The sequence below is a fragment of the Nansenia antarctica genome (genome assembly GCF_963989245.1).
Source record: "Nansenia antarctica genome assembly, chromosome: 8".
Lineage (NCBI taxonomy): Eukaryota > Metazoa > Chordata > Actinopteri > Argentiniformes > Microstomatidae > Nansenia > Nansenia antarctica.
Genome location: NC_137678.1, coordinates 6,362,317 through 6,377,782, shown reverse-complemented (window position 1 = coordinate 6,377,782; position 15,466 = coordinate 6,362,317). Strand labels below are relative to the sequence as shown.

General features: G+C 43.7%; 1 protein-coding gene across 1 annotated transcript in view; it reads left to right on the top strand.

Moving 5' to 3' along the window:
* Positions 1-15,466, top strand: part of LOC308163778 (rho-associated protein kinase 2-like) — a gene marked incomplete at both ends in the record, with an annotated part of 206,775 nt that overhangs the window by 49,948 nt on the left and 141,361 nt on the right. Inside the window, 6 exons of the mRNA XM_080537966.1 lie at positions 17-77; positions 2,313-2,401; positions 5,044-5,092; positions 5,424-5,559; positions 9,280-9,371; positions 10,119-10,365. Coding sequence (XP_080394092.1) covers positions 17-77; positions 2,313-2,401; positions 5,044-5,092; positions 5,424-5,559; positions 9,280-9,371; positions 10,119-10,365 — 674 coding nt within the window. The remainder of the gene's footprint in view (positions 1-16; positions 78-2,312; positions 2,402-5,043; positions 5,093-5,423; positions 5,560-9,279; positions 9,372-10,118; positions 10,366-15,466) is intronic.

Here is a 15,466-nt window from a genome sequence, read left to right as displayed (position 1 = left end):
CATGTATTTTCTCCAGGTTGCTTCGTGCCTCAAATAACTCTTCGGTTGCACAGGAGAACTCAACGTCCAAAGACCAGGTGGGTACTTGCAGCTGTCATGCCAAAATCTGTCCAGCTGGCCAGAATGTGTCCGGCTGATGTAATCAGCCGTTGCTATGACGACGCTAGCATTCCGGACATTCCTGAGTAAACTAGCTAGCTAGTTAGCTTATCAAATGTACATTTGGGACAGTAATTGTTCAGTCAAATGAACATATAGTAGATACTAGTTAACCAATGTCGCAAACGAACCCAGCAAACCCACCAAAATCTGCCAAAGTAGTGCTAAAATCCATAACTGGATACTACTTTGTTTCCAATCATAGCTAGCTAGCTATGTCGCTTACTTAGGCCTGGACTACACGTATATGGATATTTTTGTCCTCGTTAAAAAAAAAAAAAAAAACTCTGTCCACACAACAAAAATATCTCTGTCCGTACGAAAAGCCAAAGCTGAATACGATCGCCCCTAAAGGCTGTAGTGAAGTTCGCCATTGTTACTGTTGACAACCGTTTTGCTTCAATGGCACAAGGCACATGTCAAAACAGGACAAAATATGGTAATTGGCTGAAATGGCTGAAAGAGCCCATCTGCTGTTGCTTTACTTTCTATGCTCAGGTTTCATAGTTTTGTTTGCAGGGGATAATCTGTGGACGTCTTAGTAACTCACACACTAAGAGGCTTGACCCCCAGAGGCTCAACAAACAGCTAATCTTGGAAAAATCTGACAGCTTGACTTCAGTGCTTGTGGAAACTGTTCTAATCAAATTAATTTCTTTTTTCTTTTTGCAGGACATTGCGGTCGTAAGTATTCTCTATTTAAATCAAATCTGGTTGTATCTGATTTTGAAGTGTTCTCTCTTTAAGATGTTCTGTCTTCTGTCCTCTTTTGACTCAGATATTGAATTAGAATTAATGTGTTCCCTGTTTTAAATGGAACGCTTCTATGTGTTTGACTTCACAAAAATCGTCATTGGACCGAAACTGTTAGATTAGATTATATTCAACTTTATTGTTATTGCAGAGTACAAATACCAGACAACGAAATGCACTTAAGCATCTAACCAGAAGTGCAAATAGTGATATAAAACATGATAGTGATTGTAATAGGTACAGTATGGAAAGTAGGGTAGTTAGAAGTATATACAAGAGACGGATAGCAGTAAGCTATGTACAGCTGTGTAGAGTATACAGATGTATCAATTAGAGACTAATATAAAAAAGAGCTGTGTACAAATGTGCAGAAATATGGTACAAAGGTAGTATGTGTGTTGTTCGTGTCGTTCAATGAGAAACAGGATCTTTTTATAACTTTTATTAACGTGCTCCGTTTACATCAACTGCATCTACCTAGTCCCTATTAGTTCCTGTCCTCTCGCTACTACCACATCATCTCCGGTCATGTCCTATAACAAGGACCTCTACTGACACCTAGTGGTAGGAGTATCCAATCATCACAGTATGTACAAAGAGCAGTAGTGCAAAGGCTAAATTGACCCTATACAAACAAAGATATTAATAAAAAAATGACCTTTATTATTGATATTATCCTTGCATTAAGATGGACTTATTTCAACGTACTGATTGATTTGTTAATGACATTTTTGCATTTAAGCTAAATATCAATAAAAACTGGAAAAAATGAGGTGTTCTAAAGCTTTTGACCGGTAGTGTAGCTAAGCAAACACCAAAGTAAACCAGCAGTGGGAGCCTGCTGTGGTGCTGTGGTAGGTCTATCACCACTCAGCTTTTGGGGTAAACAGGTTGAATTAGCCTCATTTACCGGTTTCATTTGGCACTCCTAGAATTTGCTCAAATGCAAAAATGTCTTCAATAAGTTAAATCGAGTCCATCTGAATGCAATGCTAATAGTTTAGCTGATTTCAGAATGAATACGCTATTCTTTGTAGGATACATCAATTGAGGGGTAACCCGTTACACATGGTTTTGATCAGATGGTCACTGCATATCGTGATAGATAGATACATATAGTAGAGATCTCTTGACGCTGAGAAACTCCCCAGTTTCTACTGATGATGAGCATAACCATACATGAGCAGCCCTCACACCTTGCTTGAAACCAATTTATTTGGCCACATTATTAGAGAGCCACTGACTTGACTATCTAACAAAAATGAATTAACACAACAAGTAAAATAACAGCATGTCAATTCCCTTATTATATGTTTGTGATTTGTATTATCTTTAGTCCAGAACTCTAGGCTGTCGTCCTCTGTCTACCCATGCCTCTGTCTTCCCTCCCCATCATTCAGTCAGCCCAACTGCAGAAGAAGCTTCACCAGCTGGAAGAGAAGCTCACTCATGAGATGCAGTCCAAAGATGAGCTGGAGCACAAGTTCAGGTAAGCGTTATTATTGGTAAATTATAGATGGTCTGACTTATAATATAACGCCTTATTCCAAAGTGCTTTACAGTGACCTCTCATTCACCCATTCACACACACATTCACACACCAATGGTGGCAAGCTACCATGCAAGGCGCCGGCCCGCTCATTGGGAGCAATTTGGGGTTCAGTGTCTTGCCCAAGGACACCTTGACGTGTGGCCAGCCGGGTATTTGAACCCTAGCAATGTATGTCATATACAGTATATGCGAGGCCTGACAGTCTGGGACATCAACATTGGAGTGTTAAACATATTTTGAAGCTGAAGTGACTGTTTATATTATTGTTTGTAATATTACTTCATTAGCTTCAAAATATGTTATGTTATTATATTATAATCCCAGTGCCTAAATCCGGAGATCTCAGAACTACAGAGGCATCAGTCTGATGTATCATTGTGAAGATGTACAACCGGATGATACTGAACCGGATACGGTGCGCCATCGCCCCTCACCTGAGGGGAACGCCATCGCCCCTCACCTGAGGGGAACGCCATCGCCCCTCACCTGAGGGGAACGCCATCGCCCCTCACCTGAGGGGAACGCCATCGCCCCTCACCTGAGGGAAAACCACAATGGTTTTCGAGAGGAGAGGACCACCGTGGCCCAGATCCTGGCCTTAAGGAGAATCGTCTAACAACCTGACTGCCTAAGGTACTACGGTACTGTGCTTCATCGACTTCAAAAAGGCATTTGACTCGATACACAGAGGCTCAATGAAGAAGATACTCTGAATATTTTTGCAGTTAATAAAAACAACAGACGAATAACAGAATAAAAGACGACTGGGGGAGGGGGGGGTTGTCGGCACAAGCTATTAAAGGTGGCCTCAGAGACGTGACGCTGGAGTGACTTCCTGATGTTTCAGCTTCACCTTTACACATTTTGCTTGTTAGTGTTTTTCGTACACACACAAGCATGGCAACACAACATTTACAGCTGTGACAAAAAAGCTGCTCCTGCTTTAGGCTCACGTCATATTTGGACAAGTAACTTGAGCTCTCGGACAAGTAAAAGATAAGTTCACTTGTCCAAAGGACAAGTACCTGACCATGTCAAGCCCTGCTTAAGGCCTACAGTGTCCTTCCCAATCTACTCCGGGCCATAGAGACCATGTAGAGACCATAGAGACCAGGTACACGGGTACAAGTGCCAAGGTGATGACCCCAGACGGCAACAGCAAGGAGTTTCACATCCTGGCTGGGGTGCTGCAAGGGGACACCCTGGCCCCCTTCCCCTGAACGGCATGGCCAGTGTGTGGCACTCCAACCTCCCCCGACAAATCAGAGTCCGTTCTCCTATACGACTGTGAATGCTGGACCCTGAAGCCTACCCTGCAGAAGTCCCTAGATGGATGCTACACCAGAATGCTGCGTGCAGTACTTAACATCAACAAGAGCGGGCATGTTACCAACAAGCATCTGTATGGGGGGTCACCAAGGATAAGCAATAAAATAGCAGTCAGGAGAATCAGGCTGGCAGGTCACTGCCAGAGACACCAGGAGCTGTCAGCCAGCAAACTGGTTCTGTGGGAGCCAACACACGGGCATCAATCACGAGGGTGTCCCACACTAACATACATGGACGTACTCAAGAAAGATGGAGGAGCAGAATGTACCAGCGAGCTAGCCAGATGTATGGAGGACCAGGGAGCTAGCCAGATGTATGGAGGACCAGGGAGCTAGCCAGATGTATGGAGGACCAGGGAGCTAGCCAGATGTATGGAGGACCAGGGAGCTAGCCAGATGTATGGAGGACCAGGGAGCTAGCCAGATGTATGGAGGACCAGGGAGCTAGCCAGATGTATGGAGGACCAGGGAGCTAGCCAGATGTATGGAGGACCAGGGAGCTAGCCAGATGTATGGAGGACCAGGGAGCTAGCCAGATGTATGGAGGATCAGGGAGCTAGCCAGATGTATGGAGGACCAGGGAGCTAGCCAGATGTATGGAGGATCAGGGAGCTAGCCAGATGTATGGAGGATCAGGGAGCTAGCCAGATGTATGGAGGACCAGGGAGCTAGCCAGATGTATGGAGGACCAGGGAGCTAGCCAGATGTATGGAGGACCAGGGAGCTAGCCAGATGTATGGAGGATCAGGGAGCTAGCCAGATGTATGGAGGACCAGGGAGCTAGCCAGATGTATGGAGGATCAGGGAGCTAGCCAGATGTATGGAGGATCAGGGAGCTAGCCAGATGTATGGAGGACCAGGGAGCTAGCCAGATGTATGGAGGATCAGGGAGCTAGCCAGATGTATGGAGGACCAGGGAGCTAGCCAGATGTATGGAGGACCAGGGAGCTAGCCAGATGTATGGAGGATCAGGGAGCTAGCCAGATGCATGGAGGATCGGGATGACTGGAAGTGCCGATGGAGGGCTCTTCCGAGGACGACCTAGTAGTAGTTGTAAACATTCAAGTAAAACAGACTTATATTTTGGGCTATGATGTGGTAAGACAGTGGTATTAAGCATCTATAAAGATCTTAAGTAATATTCTTCAAGTATATCATGAATGTATATATCCAACGGTTTCACAAATTGTGGCTTTAATCCTGTGCTTTAAACTAGATGATGGTGACTTGTTCTCTGTTCTCTCCCTGCAGAACTACCACAGGTCGTGTAGAGAAGATCTCTAAAGAACTTGATGAAGAGGTAGGAAGTTTGAAAACCCAGATTCTGTGATGTTGATCTTGTTATCTGCGTCAGAATGATCCTAACCCGTAATGTTTTGAAATACCGGCTCAAAATCAGCTCAATTGATCTGATCCTGGATAACCAAAAAAAGTGAATACAGGGATTGATTGGGCAAGCTTAGCGTGCTTTTCGGGGGTTTCAGGTTTGTGCTATTCTCAAGCACTTGTGTAACCAAACCAAACCAAACCAAACGCATTACCATGTAATAGTCTTCTGGATTAAAAACGGTTATAGAGCCTGTTGTACCAACATTGAAGAGTAAACTTCAGATGACTGCTGTTGTTGCCAGGTGTGCAGCAGGAAGAGTCTGGAGTCCAGCGTGAGGCAGCTGGAGAGGGAGAAGGCGCTGCTGCAACACAAGAGTGTAGAGAGCCACAGGAAGGCTGAGAGCGAGGCCGACAGGAAACGCTGCCTGGAGAACGAGGGTGAGACGCACACACACACACACACACACACACACACACACACACACACACACAGCTGGCCAAAGCAGGTGTTTGGTGTGCGGAAGGCACTGGTTCCATCCTAGTCAGGTTGCACTGGTTCAAGAATGGGTCTCTACCTGGGTTTCCGTTAACCGGTAATTACCGGTCGTTGTCCGATAAAATCTATTGAAGTCCGACATATTTAAACCTCTTCGGTCATAATGTCCGGTGAAAATAATTCCCTTTAAGCACAATTTGAATACAATTTGCTAAAATTAATTTAGCTGATTCCTTCTACATTAAAAAAGACGAATATATAGGCTATATGTTTTCTTTTATTATTAATGTGTAGACTAGCCTACGCGATGAACAAACAGCGGCAGGGTTGCCAGATGGGATTGACAATTTACAGCCTAACTAGTCCGCTAAATAACCGCTAAACCCAGTAGCCCATTCGGCGGTAACCCGCCCCATCTGGCAACCCTGTCTCTCAACGGCGCGAGTAGTTTAGTCAGTTAATTTAGTTTGATCTAGTCTAAATAAAACCACTGCAGTGACCGGAGTCAAGGTTATTGTTCTGCGTGTTTTGGATGTGCTAGAGCACAGTGAATGACCACCGAGGGCCGTGAGATGCGGCTAGTAAAGGACGCTAGTCATCTCAACCCCGTTCATTGATTGAGCCTGCCGTGCCCGTTCTACTCCGGGAGTTTCCATTGAACTTTCCTCCTCTACATTCGTCCATCTCCACTTGCGCTACTATCGACAACCTTGGCTACTGGTACCATTAGATTAGGATTGATTAGATTAGGTTGACAATACCACACTTCATTTGAGTTTAGGGATATCAATGTTATATATTTGTGTATGTTTTATCTTTATGTATTAAATGTTACAATTGTTCCACATTTGAGACCTGTCTTCCCCCCACTCAGTTATTCAGTCGGTGTCCATCATTTTAGTTCAATTTAGTCTATCTATAGTGTTAGAGTTTAATTTGTACCACTAAATTGAAATAGTCCACGGGTGTGTATCCCCCCGATACATCCTCCTCATTCTCATACTCCAGAGTCCGAGAAAGTATGATTTGACAGGCAGCTAGACTTAATGCCTTCCCAATCAGCGAGACGTGGTTATAGAAATTACCTTGTTTTATTGATAAAAAGGGTAAAACTGGAAAGAGAATATAGAAAACGTACATTACTGTCCTGAAACTATTTAACACACTTCAGTTAACGTAATGTGGAGTCCGTTCATTGATCGATCGATGCAGTCCGTTCAAATAGCCATCAAAAGCTAAACTAGGCATACTTAAAATTACCAATTACATCCTCAAATCCCATTAATGCAATTGAAATAAACATCTTAGCCTACAGTCGTAATTCAAAGTAGCAAAGGTGACTAGGCCCAGTGTGGCGCGCGTGCAGCCCTGGACAGTAGCGCATGCGAATCATGAAAGCCTATATTAATATATAGTTTGCATCTAATCGTATCGGATGAGAAATAGACATTAAATGGCATATATAGGCTATACAACAGCTAATCACCGCGACAAACACCTATATTATATTTGAATATGATGACCGGAATTTCTCCCGTTTGTCCGACACATTGAAATCTTTCCGGACACTTTGACCAGCACCAATTTTTTCTAACGGAAACCCTGGTCTCTACGCAGACGTGAGTGAGCTCAAATGGGGTGATGAGGTCAAACTGGGGTGATGAGGTCAAACTGAGGTCAAACTGGGGTCATGAGGTCAAACTGAGGTCAAACTGGGGTGAGGAGGTCAAACTGAGGTCAAACTGAGGTGATGAGGTCAAACTGGGGTGATGAGGTCAAACTGGGGTCAAACTGGGGTGATGAGGTCAAACTGGGGTCAAACTGGGGTGATGAGGTCAAACTGGGGTGATGAGGTCAAACTGAGGTGATGAGGTCAAACTGAGGTCAAACTGAGGTGATGAGGTCAAACTGAGGTCAAACTGGGGTGATGAGGTCAAACTGAGGTCAAACTGGGGTGATGAGGTCAAACTGAGGTCAAACTGGGGTGATGAGGTCAAACTGAGGTCAAACTGAGGTGAAGTGAGGTCAGAGATGTTTTGAAGCCGAGCTTTTGTAATGAGTAACCTTGCCTGTGAACTGAACACTCTGGTGCAATCGCAGTCAGGACACACACACACACACACACACACACACACACACACACATAGGCTGTCATGATTCATGATCATACTATTTGGGTCATCAAGTAATTGTCAGACAGAAACATGATTAACCAATTATTTGAAGTGGAGGGAAGTGTTACAGTGTTAGTCACACCAGCAATCAGACTGCCTCAAGCTAATGTAATCAAACAGCTGCTTCTCGTCATTTTATTGATGCTATTACAGTACTAACCACCAGAGGGAGTAATTACCTTAGCCTTCCCATCCGGGTACAATGGCAGTCAGACACCAAAGGCTATTGAATACTGAATTGGTGTCATTAGAAGTTGTCTATAAAAGCTTTGAAATTGTTTACAAATGGATAACCCGTTATCTTACAGCCCAGTGTTACAGGCAGTGTTGCCACAGTTACTTTGAAAAAGTATTCTGATTACTGATTACTGATTACTCCTTTAAAAAGTAATCTAGTTACTTTACTGATTACTTGATTTTAAAAGTAACTAAGTTAGATTACTAGTTACTTTTTTAGTTACTATTGGCAGCTGCCTAGGCACCCGACCCCCCCGCAACATAAAAATGAAAACTGGTTTTGCCAAAACTCACTTTATTTTAACAGTAACTTAAATTACATAATTACACTTTAAACAATAACTTAAAACAACAAAATAAAGAGTCTTTCTTTGCCTCACCCAACATAAATACTTGGTTTCACAAAACCTAAAACCTACCCTGACCATTCAGATATGATCCTAATATAATCCTTATCCTAAACTGGGTGAGTCTGAGTTTATCAATGATCAACATTTATGTTCTTGTCATCCTTTGCTGACACAAACTCAAAATAATCCTTATATTTCCAGCTATTTAACGCATATCTCTGTTCTCGCTCCATTGTGTAGGCTACGCTTCTGTTTACACTGTGCAATCAGCGTGGTGATACACGTGAGCGATTCTGCTGCAATCTCGCGATAGTCGAGAGCCGTTTTTTGCGGGCATGGCCTTCCATAGTAACCTCGTGTTGAAAACTTGAGCACTGACGTCACTCCCCAAGACGCGAGAAAAGCTATCGAACATTACAAAGAAATACTGCATTTAGCCTAAGTTATGAGGTAGTAACGCAATAGTAACGCACAGTCACTTGAATAAGTAACTTTAATCCGATTACTGATTTGGAAATAGTATCGCGTTAGAATACTCGTTACAGGAAAAAGTATTCAGATTAGAGTAACGCGTTACTTAGTAACGCGTTACCGGCATCACTGGTTACAGGACAGCTGTAATGTCGTTACTATTATTACCTGATAATTGCATATTAATTACGCCTGCCGTTCCTTTTAGATTCCCTGACTAAAGCCCCATTATGCCATTGAGTACCAGGTCACTTACCAAACGGTGCTGCATTTGTTGAGTTCAGTAGCAGAAAGTGCTGTTGCTACATACTGCATAGTTACCAAATAGTTGATTTAGTAAATACTGGGTAAATAAAAAGCACCTGTAACAGGACTGTCAAATAAAGCAAGTAACAGACTGTCATATCTGACTTGATGTTGTGATCGGCAGTCAACAGCTTACGAGACCAACTGGACGACATGAAGAGGAGGAACCAGAACTCCCACATCGCCAACGAGAAGAACATCCACCTCCAGAGACAGGTTTGTGAATACTCATGCAAGAACTAATTCTTATTTACATTGGCGGCCTGGCAAAAGACAAAAGCCTCTTGGGGGGTTGGGGGGGGGGGGGGGGGCTGAAAAGAAATCAGGTTATGTTAAAAACAAAGAACACACACGACAGACAGCGGCACACATCCAAGCATTTCCAGCACAGCAAAAGATAGAAACATACAGACATCTCCAACACCTCCTCCTCCACTAACAGTCACAGCATCAGTTATAAGTTAAAAGGACAGCATCACACATCCACATCAACCCGCACAACATTAAGCACAGCAGAAAGCACATTAACAGAATAAAAAAATAGCATACATACAGTATGCAAATGTGGACAGACACAGGAAGTCCACAGGCATGCATGGGACAGACAGTAAGCAGGTATACTAGCACGTGTCTCCTTCGTTAGTCGGACCAGGCCAGTGCTCTCTATACTAGTATCCCAGTACACAAAGAGTCCAAAAGACGTCCTCAGGGAAGCCGGAATGTGGGTTCAGATGACGTCTTTCTAGGATGTCTTAAAGACGTCATCTGGACGTCCTACAAAGACGTCATCTGGACGTCCTACAAAGACGTAATCTGGACGTCCTAGAAAGACGTCACCTGGACGTCCTAGGAAGACGTCACCTGGACGTCCTAGAAAGACGTCATCTGAACCCACATTCCGGCTTCCCTGAGGACGTCTTTTGGACTCTTTGTTTACTGGGACGTGTGTGTCTCCTCGGTCAGTTGGACGAGGCCAACGCTCTGCTGCGGGCCGAGGCGGAGGCGGCTGCGAGGCTGCGGAAGGCGCAGATGGAGGCGGGCAAGCAGCTGCAGCAGCTGGAGGGGAACGCCCGGGAGCTGCAGGACAAGTGCTGCCTGCTGGAGCACGCCAAGCTCACCCTGGAGAAGGACTGCATCAGCCTGCAGGCCGCGCTGGAGGGGGAGAGGAGGGACCACAGCCAGGGCTCAGAGACCATCGTCGACCTGCAGGGTGGGTGTGGGGGGTGGGGGTGTGGGTGTGGGAGTGTGGGGGGGGGAGGGGGGGGGGGGGGGGATGTGTGGGGGTGGGTGTGGGTAAGTGTGTGGGTAAGTGTGGGTGTGTGGGTGTGGGTAAGTGTGTGGGTGTGCGCGTGCGTGTTTGCTGTCTTCGTCGTTATGATTTAGCCCTCTGTAACTGTTTCTATCCGTCTGTCTCTCTCTCTCTCTCTCTCTCCCCCTCTCTCTCTCTCTCTCTCTCTCTCTGTCTCTCTCTCCCCCCCTCTCTCTCTCTCTCTCTCTCTCTCTCTCGGGCGTCTCTCTCTCTCTGTCTCTCTCTGTCTCTCTCTCTCTCTCCCCCTCTCTCTCTCTCTCCCCCTCTCTCTCTCTCTCTCTCTCTCGGGCGTCTCTCTCTCTCAATTTTCAATTTTTTCAATTTCAAAGGGCTTTATTGGCATGGGAAACATACATTTACATTGCCAAAGCATGTGAAGTGTGAAGATAAAAAACAAAAAGAATGTAATGTACATACATGTACATACTAGAATAAATAAATAGATTACATACTAGATTACAAATAAATAGATTACAAATAGATTACATACTAGAATAAATAAATGAAATAAAACTTATTTCAATTCTTATGGTGGTTTTAGCCCATTTGATTGCCTTTTTCTATCACAGCAGCTAACAAATCTTGCTGCTGTGTTTGCACATTGCTGTACCTCACCCAGCAGATATGGTAGCCTTTCGACATTGGTCAAGTCCTCAAAGTCTCCCTGGATGTTGGTGATCAGTGGGAAGTATGTGTCCCTGATGTCCTTGTACAGCTGGCAGGTAGTTAAGAAGTGCAGCTCTGTTTCCACCTGGTTTTGTGTGCAGTGGGTGCACAGTCTGTCTGGTCTGGGGAGCCAGGTCTGCCTGTGGCGGCCTTTCTCGATGGCCAGGTTGTGTTCACTGAGTCTGTACATAGTCAAGGATTTCCTTAGCTTTGGGTCTGTCACAGTACTCAGGTATTCTGCCACTGTGTATTTTCTGTTTAGGGCCAAATAGCATTCCAATTTGCTCTGGTTTTTGGTTGATTCTTGCCAATGTGTCTGGTAATTTTCTTTTTGTTTTCTTATAATTTGGTTTTTAATAGGTGGCTCTGCTTGTGACTGTGAGAGTCCCAGAACTAGCTGGCTGAGGGGGCATCTCCCTAGAGTCTCTCTGTGGGTAAGGGCATTGTTGTGGAGCGTTTCAGGGTGACTTTCTTTTAGGTGGTTGTAAAATGTAAACGCTCTCTTTTGAATTTTTATAATTAGTGGGTATCGTCCTAATTCTGCTCTGCATGCGTTATTTTGTGTTTTACGTTGGATACGAAGAATGGATTTGCAGAACTCTGCATGCAGAGTCTCAATTTGGTGTTTGTCCCATTTTGCAAAATCTTGGTTGGCAGGTGGACCCCAGACCTCGCAACCATAGAGGGAAATGGGTTCTATAACGGAGTCCAATAATTTGAGCCAGATTTGAATAGGGATGTCTAACTTGATGTTCCTTTTGATGGCGTAAAAAGCCCTCCTTGCCTTATCTCTCAGGTCGTTCACAGCTTTGTTGAAGCTACCTGTGGTGCTGATGTTTAGGCCGAGGTAGGTATAATTCTTTGTATGTTCTAGGGCAATTGTATCTAGGAAGAATTTGAATTTGTGGTGCTGGAAGCTGGATCTTTTTTGGAAAATCATAATTTTCGTCTTAGTGAGATTCACTGTCAAGGCCCAGGTCTGGGAGAATTGGTATGGAAGGTCGAGGTGCTGTTGTAGCCCTTCTTTGGTTGGGGACAGCAGCACCAGGTCATCAGCAAACAGTAGACATTTGACTTCTGTGTCTACTAGGGGGATGCCAGGTGCTGCAGACTGCTCTAATGTTTTTGCCAAACTGTTGATATAGATGTTGAAGAGGGTTGGACTCAAGCTGCATCCCTGTCTAACCCCCCGGCTTTGGGAAAAGAAGTCTGTGTGGTTTTTGCCAATCTTAACAGCACACTTGTTGTTAGTGTACATTAGGGCTGCAACTAACGATTATTTTGGTAGTCGACTAATCTGTCGATTATTTTTTCGATTAGTCGTGTGGCTTTTCGCTGCGCGTAAATGGCGACGCAGAAGCATAAATCCGGCTTAACTAGCTATCTAACCTAACGTTACGCCAAGCTACAGCTGCTCACAGAGCTAGTTGATTGGCTAGCTAGCATTGCTGGCTAGACTACAGACAGCTCACGTTAGTAGGCTACGCTTGGCGCTGTTTATCTTACAGACAGCTCGCTGGTGGACTCAACATAATTGAAATAGCATTCACTTATCAAGCATCATTCATGATCATCCACCATGACTACCTGGTATTTTAATAGCGACCACCCCTCACTTCATTTCATCTCGCGTTCTCCTGGCTTCAACATGGAAAACCCCTGCTACGTAACGTTACATACAAGCGCCTCTGTCTGTCACACGCGTGCCACAGGGCAAATAAATGAATAGCACAAACGCTCATAGCATGTACAGCCCTGTCCATGAGACGTTGTTTTCCAACATGTAACAGTAAAGCTAACATAAACATTACGACCCTAACAATATAACGTTAGCCAGTTGGCTAACAACGTTAGCTAAAACTTACCCAGCTGATTCTTGCATGGCTCCCGTTTAAAAAAAAAAAAAAAAAAATCCCGTTTTTGTAAAACATATCTTTTTATGCGATTAGTCGACAACAGCATTTCACGTCGACGAATTTTCGTAGTCGATTAGTCGTGACTGATCGACTAATCGTTACGGTAATCGGCTAATCGTTGCAGCCCTAGTGTACATTGACTTTATGATGTCGTAGGTTTTTCCTCCAACACCATTTTCCAACAGTGTGAATAGCAGACCTTTGTGCCAAATTGAATCAAAGGCTTTTTTGAAATCTACGAAGCAGGCGAATAGTTTGCTTTTGTTTTTGTTTATTTGGTTGTCAATTAGGGTGCTGAGGGTGAATATATGGTCTGTTGTACGATACTTTGGTAAAAAACCAATTTGGGATTTGCTTAGGACATTGTTTACAGTGAGGTAATGTAGGAGTCTGTGGTTGATGATCATACAGAGGATTTTCCCAAGGTTGCTGTTGACACAGATCCCAGTGTTTCACCTACCATTGCCGCCCCCCCAACGGGACCTCCCGCCCCCGCAAGAAAAATGTTCAATGTCAATTTGGTTCATGTGTTGTTGTTTTTTTTAACAATAATATTTTTCTCCCAGTTGTATATGGCCGAAATATGTTTATTATGTGGTCGAAATATGTTTATTCTGTGTCATTTGCCTAATTTATGTGCACCCTCATTTAATATGTTTCTCCTCTGTGCGTTTTGCTGCCACGCTTGTCCGCTTGTCTCCTCGTTTCACGAAGGGCGGGGCTCAGCTCCCTCCACACACACGCTCTGACGTGCTAATCTCAAACAAGCCATTCGTCTCTGCTGTAAGTGCAAATAAAGGCCAACAATAATAGTTTTAGTAATGGACGGACGTAGACCCCAAACCTCTGACAAGCAGGCTAACTTCCCACGTTTATTAAACGCACCCAACCCGAATCTGGAGATATGGACGATTTTAGACGCTTTTTAGGGGTGCTTGAGTATCCCTAAATTTCATCTCAGCACGACCTAAAAAAGAATAATCATTATTATTATTATCATTATTATTATTATTTTCTGAAATCATTCTAGCCCAATTACAGTCATGATGTTACACACTCCGGTCCAGTAGCCTACATACACGCACCTCATTGGTCCGCAAGTAGTCTCGCGCTTCGCCCGGAGAATAATTGTTTAGCGAGAGAGAGAGAGAGAGAGAGAGAGGTCAGCAGATGAAAGTAAGCAAAGTACGTAACCGTAGCAAATATAATTTCTGGATTTCTGACAGAAAACATTGGTTCAAATTGTTCGTTATTATTGTGACTTAACTAGAAAGTGTCTGATTGTAGTTCCATGGTGACTAGAAAGTGTCTAGTTCCATTGTGTGAATAGTGTTAACGAACTAGCAAGCTAGCTAGCTAGCTCAGAGGTGATTAGTAATAATAGATGGTAGTAGTAATAATACAATATGTCTTATTCTGCTAGAATTGGGCTTCATGGTAATAAAATACAATAAAAAAGTGGATTGAAGCATTGGAACAAACCCTCACTCATTGGAAATGTTTTTCCATAGATGGACATAAGATTGTTTTTCAGGTGAGAGTCAAGTCAAAATGACATTATCTGACTGCATTGCCCACAGCAACCCAATATACAATTAGAATGATGTTATAAATTGATATGGATCAATTTATACCTCTTATTAGATTATACATATTCTGGTTGTTATGTTTGCCTTTCGGTGGACAGCAAAAGAGGGAGAGAGGAGGATTGAGAGGAAGAGGAGGAGGAGCGAGAGCAGGATGGAGTCAGGAGACCAAAGAGACAGCAAGAACCAGGTGAGAAAGTGGACAGGTAGTCAAGACCACAAGTAGCCTTGAGAACCTATGGTTCTGGTGCAGCACCCTCAGCACCCCCCTTCATTACTTGTAATAGGATGTAATAAACGTTTGACACACATGGCAATACAAAAACATGAATCTTGAATTAGCAAAACATTTTTGCTATTTAAACATGTCAGCATGTCATCACTGACAGATGACAGGTAGATAATGAAAGGTAGTAAAAAAAACTGGAAAATGATGTTGCCAGACTTGCAGACTTTTTAACCAGACCCTGTCACATATGTTTGTGTGTGATTGTCAGTGCAAAGAGGGAGAGAGGAGGATGGAGATGACACACAGAGAGAGAGAGAGAGTGAGAGAGCAAGAGCAGGAAGAACCAGGTGAGAAAGTGGACAGATAGTGAAGTCAAGATTGTTATAGTGTCAAAACAGTAAAACAATTAATAAAAAATAAGTGATGGCTTTGTGGCTCAACAATAAAGTCTATAAATTATCATATTTGTTCTAGTCACATAATTGATATTATGATTTTACAGAGATAACTTGTTCTGTTACTAATCTGTTACACTAATTGGTGGAGGATCCATGCCACCCTCCCAAGGCAGCAAACCTAGGGGAAACACTGGATCCCACGGTAGT